The sequence below is a fragment of the Rousettus aegyptiacus genome, unplaced genomic scaffold (genome assembly GCF_014176215.1).
Source record: "Rousettus aegyptiacus isolate mRouAeg1 unplaced genomic scaffold, mRouAeg1.p scaffold_m13_p_8, whole genome shotgun sequence".
In the NCBI taxonomy this organism is placed as follows: Eukaryota; Metazoa; Chordata; class Mammalia; order Chiroptera; family Pteropodidae; genus Rousettus; species Rousettus aegyptiacus.
In genome coordinates, this window is record NW_023416311.1 from 87,736,387 (window position 1) to 87,748,736 (window position 12,350).

Sequence of the window (12,350 nt, forward strand, 5' to 3'; positions counted from 1 at the left end):
TCTTTAGATTCTGCATATAAGTGAAATTGTATGGTATTTATCTTTCTCTGTCTGACTTATTTCAGTCAGCGTAAGAACCTCTAAGTTCATCCACGTTGTTGCAAATGGTCGGATTTGATTTTTTTAATGGCTGAGTAATATTCCACTGTATATATAAACCATAATTTCTTTATCCAATAGTCTTGTTGATGGGCATTTAGGTTGCTTCCATATCTTGACTATTATAAATTGTGCTGCCATGAACATAGGGGTGGATAGATCTTTGTGAGTTATTGTTTTGGTTTTCTTTGGATAAATACCCAGAAGTGCAATTGCTGGGTCAAAGGGCAGATTCATTTTTAATTTTTTGAGAAACCTCTAAACCATTCTCCACAGTGGTTCTACCAATTTGCAATCCCACCAACAGTGTGTGAGGGTTCCCTTTTCCTCACATTCTCACCAACACTTGTTCTTTGATTCATTAATGATAGCCATTATGACAAGTGTTAGGTGATATCTCATTGTGGTTTTAATTTGCATTTCTCTGATGGTTAGTGACCTAGTAATTTATTTTCAGACATATCTCCTCAGGCAAGGGAAATAAAAGAAAAAAAAATGGGACTACATCAAACTAAAAAGTTTTTGCACAGCAAAGGAAACCATCAACAAAACGAAAAGACAACCAACTGAATGGAAGAAGCTATTTGCTTATGTATGATACGTCTGATAAGAGGTTAATATCCAAAATATATAAAGAACTCATACAATTCAACAACAAAAAAACAAACAATCCAATTAAAAAATGAACAGAAGACCTAAACACATATTTCTCCAAAGAGGAAATACAGGTGTCCAATAGGCATGTGAAAAGATGCTCAAGGTTAAATGCTTTTTAATTTAAAAAGATAGGCGGAGTTTACCTTAACATTGTTTTATTAAAAGTAGGTTTTCAACTGTAATATTTTTTCCTCATTTCAATTTTCTTGTTTAGTTACTCAAATCCCCAAGGAAGATATTATGGGCATTATAAAGAATTAGTGGGGAAGAGAATATTATTTGTATCTTGTGGTATTTAGAGTTTTATATCAATGACATATTCAGGAACATAAAATAAAGCTAGTGCTTCATTTTCTTCTTTTTTTTTTTAACGTGGAAAAAAAAAGCCATCATAATAAGCTTAAAGAGTGTGTAACAAGTGTACTTTTTAAACCAGAGTTTCATTATGTCAAATCGTTTGAAACAACAATTTGTTGAGTAGAGCTTAGAAGAAAATGGAGGTATAGATATTTTTATTGAAGTGTTATTTAGTTTCATGAATTCTACCTGTACCACAAATACAGAAATATAAATTTCATTTCTTTGTAGCTTGTGATTGTTTCATTAAGAAATCTCACCTCCTCATATGGTCCTGTAAATTTCTATCTTCAATGGAGGATGAGCTATAGCTAATTCTTATTTGAGAGGGATGCTATTTTATATACTTAATAGTCATTGTTAAGCAGCATCGTTTATTTCTGTATCCAAAAACTTTAATTCTTTTATTCTAAATTCATAGTTTTGATTTCTTTAAACTTTAATTATCTTTGTATTTCTCGTATATAAGATCTTTGAATGTTCTATGTCATGCATGAGCATAAATGGCACACTACTTATTAAGCCTTCTCCAGGTAAAAGCTACACCTAAATGTCCTAAAACCAATCAGCACCTGTTTGACTACCGATGCTGACCCAACATCAGGCTTTCTCTTAGATAGCACATATTACATCCGTCCTTATAGATACAGAATTTTTTCATTATGTACTTAAAAACATTTTATTTCTGATGATAAACACCAATTAACTCATTGTAGAAAATTTTAGTATTATAGAAACATATAAAGAAATAATCACCTAAAATTCTGATATCTAGAGAGAACCCTCATTATTATCTTCCCTTCTCTAACTTCCACCTATCCCAGGACTTTTCATGAATTAAATAATTCAAAAATAAAATCTTTTTCCAGCTTTTTAATGGATTCCTGTTATACAGAGTGAGCTCGAGGTCTCTCGCATTGAGATTTGATGGGAATATATCTTGATCTGGACAATATATAATAGTATAGGGAATGTATCATTGTATGTTAATGAAAGCCATGTTGGCTGCCATTTTAATCTTTTTTTTTTTTTTTTTTTTTTTTTTTACCTTCTTCACATGCCAATGGGCTCATCTGAGGAAGTGTTACATAGAGCACCTCACTGAACTCGCCGTATTTTTCAGAGTTTCGTTGCCTGGATCTCACACGCACTTCATACTCTTTATCCAGTCTCAATGAGTACACAGGAACTGATGTTGACAATACAGGGTCCATCTTTCAAGACAAAATATAAAACTTATTGGTTGGAGGGTCAACAACTCAGTGCAATAAAGTTTACATGGTGTTTCTGTATTTGTATTCAAAATGAATTTCTGTAAAGTAATATTTGAAAAAGCGCTGGAGTGGGCTGCTATTTAAAGAAAGATTAAGGCAAATAACTTTACAAAGAATCATTTGATAAACGGATAATAGGCTTCAAATTTATTTTGGTATAAACCCAAAGATAAAATAATAGGCTTTTACAGATATGCAGCCATATCTTTGAATAAGTCTGTCAAATATTCTAAGATCAAAGCATAATAAAATTATTATTAAAAACAACAGAACTATAAAGAAGACTACAGATATGTTGCCTACCCTTTGGGACATTAAAATTTTGTATAAAGACATAAGGACAGGAAAAAAAAACATTTTCACACCAAAACAAATTATAGTCATTCTTAGAAATTCTGGGTAGTTATTCATATGATCACAGAATTGGAAAGAGTCCTAGGAAAATCATAGTTGTCTTAATTGAACTTTCAAATAATTCTGTTAGAAGCAACTACATACCCAATCTGCTTGTTCTGGAAGGTTTAAAGTCATCTTAAAATAGTTTACTATTCAAAATCTGCAAAGAAAAAGTCATAGGAGTCCCACAACGCTTAAGGCCAGGATATTCTTCTACTTTCCTGGGGAAGGGTCGGTGAGGCTATTAAACACATCGCTATCAAAGAAGTGGACCTAATTAATAATTATGTTTTCTCTATGTCAAATATTCAAAGCAGGTAGGTATTCAATATGAGCTTTTGATATGTTTCCTGGTAAAAGACCTTGTTCCTGTTTATAAAAAACTAACAACACTATTTCAATAGCATAGATTTTTCACATAGATTCTCTCATAAATTGATTTACTAAGTCAGAAGCTGGACCTTCTTCAGTTTCGATAACAAATTTTCCTTTTGCCTAAGTTAGTTTTTATTCACAAATTATCTCTTTTTTCCCCCATGTATGGGTGGGATGGTAATTTTGCATCTTTAAAAGAAACTTCTTAATATATGGAATACTTGCATGCCTAAAATGTTTTTTTTTTTTAAAGATAGGATTCTGAATATTAATCATATAATTAAAAAATATATTTTAAAAGTCTATGTTTTCTCGAAGCCCTAATTTCTCTGTTATTTTCATCAATGTTATTACTTTACAGATTTTACTAATTACAAAGCCAGAAAGGGGCTCTTGGTGATTTGGCCCATGGCCCCCTCTCCATCTTCTCTCAACTCTGCACACCAGCCACACGACACTCAGGTTGGCTCACACAGCTCCCACTACCACAATGAACTCTGCCACCTGCCTGTGTGAGGATGCCTCTTCTTGGGCAATCCTTAGTGTAAGTACTGCTGAAATTCTAAGACGTCTTTGCTGGCACATTTCCGTACTCCATCCTGCCAGATGATACACATCATATATTACTTCTTGTATTTCACTGCTCAGAGTCACTGCAACAAATTCTTTGGGAGCAAATAATATTAATATCTTCATTACCTTCAGGTATATAGTGGATGTTCAAGTGATAGCCCGTGTGTTGTAAATAATTCTATGCCATCCATTAGTCCTTAAAAAGCCATAAATTCTTAACTTGGTTTAGCAGGTAAATAGTTGTAAGAACTACTTGGTCATTCGTATTACTTTTATATTCAAGAGATATTTAATTAAAAAGAATACCAAATTTGATATTGGCAAATGGTAATGTGCTCATTTCTGATATGAGCTACAAATAACTAGTTCTTTCTCCTCTGCTTACAAAACTCTCTTCTTTTAATGCTTATGATGCTTTTGCTCTTAACCAATTAGATTGTGACTTTCTTCCAGATAGGTCAGTTCTTATGGATAGGCCCTTGATATTCATGACAACTCTGTCCGAGACCCTTGCCAAATGACCAAATTTATAAGCACCATGCACATATGACCTCACTTTTAAAAGGTAAGTAAACATTAACTGATCCCTTTGGACTATCCAGTGTGATTGTTTTAGTAGTGGGCAATGCAAAGTGCAACAAAGCCAGGTTGGGAGACAGCCCCGAAGGGCCAGCTGACTGAGTCCCAGGCTCCCATGCTCTGGCTCAGGGTGTGAGTTTCCTATCTGTGCCTTGGCTACATAACTATATGCTGGGGAATTTCAAGCTTGACACTATGATCAGTAAATGTATGAATGCTAATGCTCTGATTTACATATTTACCTTTTCTAAGCTGTCAAACATTTTTGTTTCAGGATTCCTTCACACTCTTAAAAATGATTGAGAATCCTACAGATTTGGTTCATTTGGTTTATACCTATCACTATGTATCATATTAGAAATTAAAACTGAGAAATAAGAAAATGCTAATTTTAAAATTAAAATAATAGTGTTTATTTTTGGTAACATAATATATTTTTATAAAAATTATTGTACTTTCCAAAACAATACAATTATAGAGAGAAAGATGATACTGTTTTACATTTTTGCAAAACTCCGTAATGGCTGGCTTAGAAGATGGCTATATTTTTACATTTGCTTGTGAATTAAATCTGTTAGGATGTATTGTTTTGGTTGAAGTACATGAGTAAAATCTGGTTTCACAAATATATAGTGAAAAAAAGAAGGATATTTTAATAGCGTTTTAGATAATTGTGGATGTTCTTCTTTAGCACTAACACCCAAACTCAACGAGTGCTATTTTCTTAAAGGTTGGTTGCAATGTGGAATCTGAGACTGTATCAATGAATCTTTAGTATGTCTTTACATTAAAATCCGCCATTGTATCTAGTACTTTGAATGGATCTTTTTCCCACATGTGATTTGGGTTACATCATGTATTGGTCATTTAGAAAATATAGGTTCACTGAGTTATGTAGATTTTCTAAATGCACACATTTTATTATGCAATATTTAAAATATCACTTTCACTAATAGTATCACCATTGATCTTATCAGGAAAGTCTTTGAAGATTAGGAAGCTATCAAGCTCACAGTGGCACAGTTTCCCCAAATTCTAATTTTTCCCTCGAAAGCTCAATTTTTTTCCATTGGCAATAAATATTGTCAATTGTTTTCCTTGAAGTGATAAGCTCACTTTATTCCTTTTCAAGAAATGTTTGCCAGATATTTGCCAACTCATATATGAGTAAATATTTACCAGTTTATCAGTCATTCTTTCAAGTAAAACTGTTGTCCCAAATGGCGTTCTCCATGCAAAAAGCAGCTAGTTCAGCCGGCAACTTAGCTGTGTAGGTGCTTTTTCCAAAGACGACCATCAGTTCCTTGGTAGGCAGCAGAAGTACTTTATGTCAGGCGCCACACAGAATATTAAAAGCTATGTACTCAAAGGTCGATATTTAATAAAATTAATAATTTTTACAGTTTCATCAAGGCCATTCTTATGTGAAACTGTCTCTCCTCTTCCCCTCCTTACTGTGAGTGCTTGGTGGCGAACAACACAGTGACTATCAGCATGGTTTGGTACTACTGCCTTGATTTGTGCTAATGGTAGGGCAACAGTTTTCCCACCACTGCTTTCGTACCATCAGTGCAAATCTCCACACAGTGAAAAAAGAAAGTAGCATTTTGGTATTATTGTAGAAATAGTCTTGACCTTGTGGACTCCCTGAAAGGGTCTTAGGATCCTCAGGACTCTATGGTTCACACTTTGAGAACTGTTGCCTTGGGGTACCTAGTACAGTCCCTTGTGCATGTGGTTATTTCAATACCTGGTTGCTGAATAAGTGTTTGATTATAGCTTGAATTTAGAAAGTCACATATGACTCAGCATCCAACCAGGCTTTTTTTGCAGCAAGTTACAGAATAGATATCTAAATTAAAATGATTCTGAAAACAGAAGCTCCGAGCCCAATATTTAACTGTTCAAAGATGCTCTAAATTTAGCTTTCCTCCTATGACAAAATCAGCTTCTTTTTCAGTGGGTCACTAAATGGACAGGGCCTGGTGTCTCAAAATTCTGGGAGAGAGGCAGTGCCAGGCTGCTGGGCATGACCTGATGACTGGCCAGAAACCCCTTGACTTGGCCAGAGCTGTGGCTGTGGTTAGACTGATTTAGAATTAGTTATATTGGGAGCAGCATGATAATCCTGTTTTTCTTCTTGTTGTGTGCCATGTGGAATTTATCTAAGTGCTCAGTTCCCATACACTTGGCAAAAAGTGAGGAGTTCAGAGGTCAACCAGTACCATGCTACTTGCCTACATAAAAAACCTCTTAGCTTGATTCTCCTCTGACGTACTTAACAAAACATCCTTTTGAAACCTCTAAGGGACAAACTCCTTCCCTCTGCTTCCCTCCTGGAGTCACTTAAAAACTTATTTTAATGGGGTCTTGTAAGTAGTAGTAACTAAAATCATGAGAGAATATTTAGCCATAGCTCATTGTTGACCTTGATCATAACCCTTCCCATGTTTGGCCACATCCTCAAAGACAGCTAAGTGGCTAAAGTACGCAATTTTGTTCTAAAGTTAAACTGAACACCAAGGATGGCAGGGGAAATGGGTTTCCTTTCCTTCCATGGGCTTCGAAATAAGCTCCATGTAAGTAAGTGTCTGATGTTGGGCAGAATTCCAAGACAATATTTTACTGATTTCATTGGTTTTCCTCAAATAAGATGCTATGAAGCATATGGCATGGGCATGTGGTATTGGGTCAAAAGAAAGATCTAATTATAAATGGGGGAGGGGTTGAAATAAAGAAAATTTGAAAGATTTTTAATTGTGAGATGTAATAATATCTTACCATCTTCCACTGGGTCTCATTTATTTCTTTGTATTGCAGTTCATACTCCAGGACTATCCATCCCTTCTGAACGTCTGCATTGGGTGGTGGTTCCCATCGCACTTGGATATCCGCATGAATCCCCGTTAAACTGATGTTCAGTAAAGTCCAGTTGAGGCCAATGGGAGGATCTGGTTGTACTGTGTGTTTCAGTGGAGAATTAGTACACAAAGAGATACAGCTAGATATTAATAAAATGCTTTTTTTTTCTGAAGAGACCAAATTTCTTTTAACATTTTTATTATTCATACTCTCTTAATTCTTCTAATATCCCTATTAGTATATTCTCACTTTATAAAAGTATCATTTTTTTTTTTTTTTACTTAAAGATGATCTTCTTTTAACTTATAACAAAATTCCTTTCTCAGTCTAAAATTTGATCTATAATTTTTTAAAAGATCTGCCGGATCTTACATTTCTTTTAGCTCTGATAGAATTCATGCTTTGAGATTTTGCCAAAGGAATTCATTTAAACTCAAAACTGAAGGAACAGAGAGTCAGAAAGACCTACAGTATTTAAAGATGTGGCTGTTTTGGAATGAGGAATAGAGAAATCTTTTTTCTTCCAAACTGTTTATGACCTGAGACAAAGTCTTTGTCTTATTTATTTCTGTATTGCTACCAATACAACCCTTCCCAACTCAGCAAATGCTCCTTTGCTGGTTGTCTCCCTAGCCACACGTGATCATTTCTTCAGACCTAAGAAGGAAGACATCACACCATTCTCTCCATTCAGTGTTTTCTATCTAGCACTTAACTGCATATGAACAATCTGAAATAGTGTTTTGCTTAGTTTCTACTCATGTACTGTACATTCTCAGGTAGATCTGTTTGCATTCTGCCAGTTAAGACCACAAAAGACCACAATTTCCCAAAAGTTGATAGAGAGAAATATAGACCCCAAAGCTAGGAATTGTACCTAAATTTATATTCTAGTTGGTCCTCAATAAATTGTTGCTATTTAGGTCTCAGTACTGAGGTTTTTCACTTGCAGGTACTACGTGTGGACGGTCACCTACAATGTTGCAAAGTCTGAGCCCCCAAAGTTGATAAGGGATAAGCCAACAAATACACACCATGAGGAGCTCTCATTGGCTGTTAAAATTTATAGCTAAAGGGAGTAGCTCCTGTATCCAATCAGAGTGGGAACACTTACTGTGAATACACAAGCCATTGGCCACTGTGAATTGCACCCCACTTAGAAAAAATAAAGGAAGTCTAAATTTGACATTTTAAAAATTAAATTGGAGGCATGTGCAAAATAGCTAAGCTACATATGTTACATACTGATAGTAATACCCCTCATTTCTGGATTTGTTGGCAATGGATGAATTCTGATAACCCAAGCTTAACCACTTAAGTGACTGAACTATAAAAAAAATGTTTTTTTGATGAAAATTTTCTAAAACTATTTACTCATGTCACATCTTAAAAATTTCCCTACTTTAAACGAATGAACAGGGTGCTCTTTGAGAAGGACCCTGTTCCCACAGTTCTAAGCACAGTACTCTCTCCTTTACCTCTACACTTCCTCATGGCACACTTGACAATGCCTCTGAGATGTTTAAAAAGCATCTGAGGCTGAATACATCCCCAAAGAAACCTTGCCTTCTCCCCAGAACTTGCTCCGCTTTTGTCTTCTTTCTCTCAATTATCAGTGACTCCATCCTTCCAGGCACTCAGGATAAAAACGGTGAACTTTTCCTTGACCCCTTTTTCTTGCCGCTCCACATTTTGTCAGCTGTACTTTAAAGATATTCCCAGAATCCAACCATTTCTCACCACCTGCACCTCTGCAACCTGGTCCTAGCCATTATAATTTTTTTGTACATCTTGCTGCGTTAGCCTCCTAAATGGTCTCCTCTTTGTCCCCCTTCGGTCTATCCTCAGTACAATCTTTAGTACAGTTGTCACAGTGTTTATCTTCACGCTTAAATTAGATCATAGCATTCATCATTTAAAACCCTCCAAAGGCTTCTTATCTCACTCCAAGTGAAAGCCAAAGTCATTACGATGGCCAAAAAGGCACTGCAGTTTTGACTCTCTTATCTCTCAGATCTGGTCTCTTGCCATCCTCCTCCCTGCTTGCTCTGTGCCAGCTCGTTCCCTCACGCCGTTCCTTAAAAGAGAAAAGGCATGCTCCTTCCTCAAGAGCTTTTACCCTTGCTGTACCCTCTTACTGAAATGCCCTTCCCTCAGATTTACAAGATTGTTCTCTCATTTCTTTCTTTACCCAAGTGTCATGGTCTCTGTAAAGTCAACACTGAAAACTCTGTTTAAATAAGCAACATCTCTAGTACTTCCATTCTCCCTCTCTGTTATTTTTTTCTTCACCAGGATAAAATCCTATGAGAGCAGATATTTTCTATTCCTAGCACCTCAAATATTGCCTGGCCCAATGAAGAGGCTCAATAAATATTTGCTGAATAAACTGAATGAATGACGAAGGTCTAACTAATATATTACTTTAAACCCAAAGACCAGCACTGTGAGGTAGAAGTAGAATACATACATAACACATGAGGACACTAAGGCCTGGGACTGACGTCTTAGGATCCATTAGGGTCACCTCAGTTCTTTGCCACCTCTCATTCTCAGCTCCCTTCTTCTCTGCTATTGTTGTAACTCCACCCGTCCTCATCTTTTGCTTTGGTCATCACAAAGTCTTCTACCTTTGAACCTCTCGTCTGTACTACTCCAATCTATCGCCCTCCAAACTGCAGCAAGATGAATTTCCCTGAGACATTGAAATACGACAGGGGTACTGCACAACATCGAGAATAAGAACACAGACTCCGGAGCTGTGCAGCCGAGGTTCAAATGTCAGCTCTACCTACCAGCTCTTTGATCTTGAGCTAGTCATTTACCTGCTCTGAGCCTCAATTTCATGATCTATAAAATGGGAGTTATAATAGAACCTATCTCATATGGCTATTATGCTTGAACCATGATAAATGCTTTGTAAGTGTTAGGTATTACTATTACTATCCTCAGGTCATTTTCCTGCTTACACATCCACAAATGCACCCCTTGGCAGTAAGATAATGTCTAAATTCTTTTGTTGGCTACACAAGACCACTGATGATTTCTCTGGCAGACCAGTTAGGCCTGCCTAACCATTCCTGAGCCCCTGAATATTCTGTGGTGTTTGTCACTTTTGGAACTTAGTAGTTGATGGAAGACGCAGTCCATTTTGTAGACCTGGAAACTCCAAATGATGCTTTAAGAAGTAAATGAACCATCACCATCTCTGTGCAGCTTTTCCTCACCTCACGGGACCAGTCAATCACTGACGCCTTGGGCCTATGCATTCCACATAACTTGAGTCCAGCACCTACCATGCTGTATTGTAATTATTTGTTATTATGTATTGAAATTATTTGTTAACACGCCTGTCTCCTCAACTTGACTGTATCTCACTGATTCTGTAGCTACCACACCTGGGCACAGTACCCAAATAGTGCCTGGCTCATGGCAAGTACTCAGTTAAAGTCGGCCAGGTAAACAAGTGGGGCTGGCTATGGGCAGAGACAGTGTTAAAACATGGGTCTTGACTCAGTATTCTTACTACTACCATTTAGTTACTCAGAAGCTATACCTATTGATGTTAGGACATACACTAAATAGTTTCCCTAAACTATGCAATTGGGTTCTCTTTTCTGCTTGTTAAGTTTCTCAATCTTCTTCCTCAGAGTCAAGGTTATGAGATTTATTTGTTTCTGTCTGTAGCTTCTAGCCACATTCTCTTAGTCTCTTCCAGTCTGCCGATGCCTAGCAAACCACACACCAGAATAGCACATCTGAGAGAAGCTCTAAGAAATTCCTATATAAGCAACAAATGAGCTCTTGTGGATAGATTTGAGACATTAATGTTGACTACTCAAAGTTATTCTTTGATTTTTTTTCTATTTAGCTGTTTATACTTATTATAGTTTAAACACGAACATTCCAATTATAGTTGTTTGGGTTTATTTTGGTTTGTTTGCTTCATTTCCCCTGTGTCTACACGATGGGTAAGGGGTAATCTGTTTAGAGCTTTCACTTAGTTCATTGAGCTGATTATCTCCAATGTTTGTCTTCAGGTCTTATAAACATGTCTTTAAACTGATTTTGGCTGTTTTATAAATGTAAAAGTCCAGAGTCATTATGCTTCGTGATAAAGAAAATCTAGGCATTTATTAGAGCAATGATAAAGATCAAAGAACAACATATTTCAGTAGACCTGAATGCAATAATCATACCAAATAATTAGAAAAGAAGAAATGTTAAAAGTACGTTGAGTTTGTCTCTTACAGTGGAACACAAGAACGCAGCACAGCTTAAAGATCTCCTCACGGAAAAGAGTCCACAAGGCTTTTATTCTTTTCTTTACAACATTCACTGCCAGATTCTTTTACGTTAGAGCCAACTTAAGTCCCTGCAACCCCCGCCCTTTCCCTCTTGTTCACCAGCTGATCTGATACCTTGTACACTTCCTTCCACCCCTCAAGCACAATGCCCAAGTCTTTCTATGCAAATACACTTGGACATTGCCGGCTTCCTAGCTTAGACTTAATCTAAAGCCATGTCAAATAAAACACAAACCTGTGATTTACCTATTTCCTCAACGGAAAAACACTTTTGATCCACAGTACCACCATTGCTAGTTAGCTTGATACAGTAGGGTATCCAAATGGAGGTATAAGATGAATTAAAATAACAGCTGTTTTCTCCAGCAGAGACATAGTCGGGGCATTCTTTCCATTCTTGAGTCCATTCTTGAGTGCTCCTGAAATGGAGGGGAAAAAAGATGAATTGTTCCAAAAACTATGCTATAGCTTAAGCCAAAGTGAAGTGCTTGACAGTCAGATTCAACAAATTGGAACACAAATATTTATAAGCAAGTATTTTAGTGTTGTCATCTCTAAGAAGTATCACTTCTGTAGGTATCATCAGTATATGCAGACAGATAGGGGGCCATTTGGTACTTCTGCTTATAGTAAAACCATCTGTTCATTGACTGCATATAATGTGCCAGCTCCTAAACTCAGTGATTCATTGGTAGGAACTTTATTATCTCCATTCTACAGATAAGGGTTCTGAGGCTTAGGGAGGTTTAAAAAGGTCTTTCATTAAAACATGGCAGACAGTCAACTCCCAAACTATAGAGATTTCCAGAGAACTGTGAGTCTTTAGACCTGAGTGTTTTTCCCTAATTCATGGTATAAAGATCCAAGGCCC

At 36.4% G+C, this 12,350-nt stretch overlaps 1 protein-coding gene across 1 annotated transcript in view; it reads right to left on the reverse strand.

Moving 5' to 3' along the window:
• The window catches only part of GHR (growth hormone receptor), a 214,969-nt gene that overhangs the window by 8,962 nt on the left and 193,657 nt on the right, over window positions 1-12,350 (reverse strand). The window contains exons 4-6 of the mRNA XM_036226086.1: window positions 11,726-11,898; window positions 7,092-7,270; window positions 2,162-2,327 (exon numbers count right to left, since the gene is read on the reverse strand). Coding sequence (XP_036081979.1) covers window positions 2,162-2,327; window positions 7,092-7,270; window positions 11,726-11,898 — 518 coding nt within the window. The remainder of the gene's footprint in view (window positions 1-2,161; window positions 2,328-7,091; window positions 7,271-11,725; window positions 11,899-12,350) is intronic.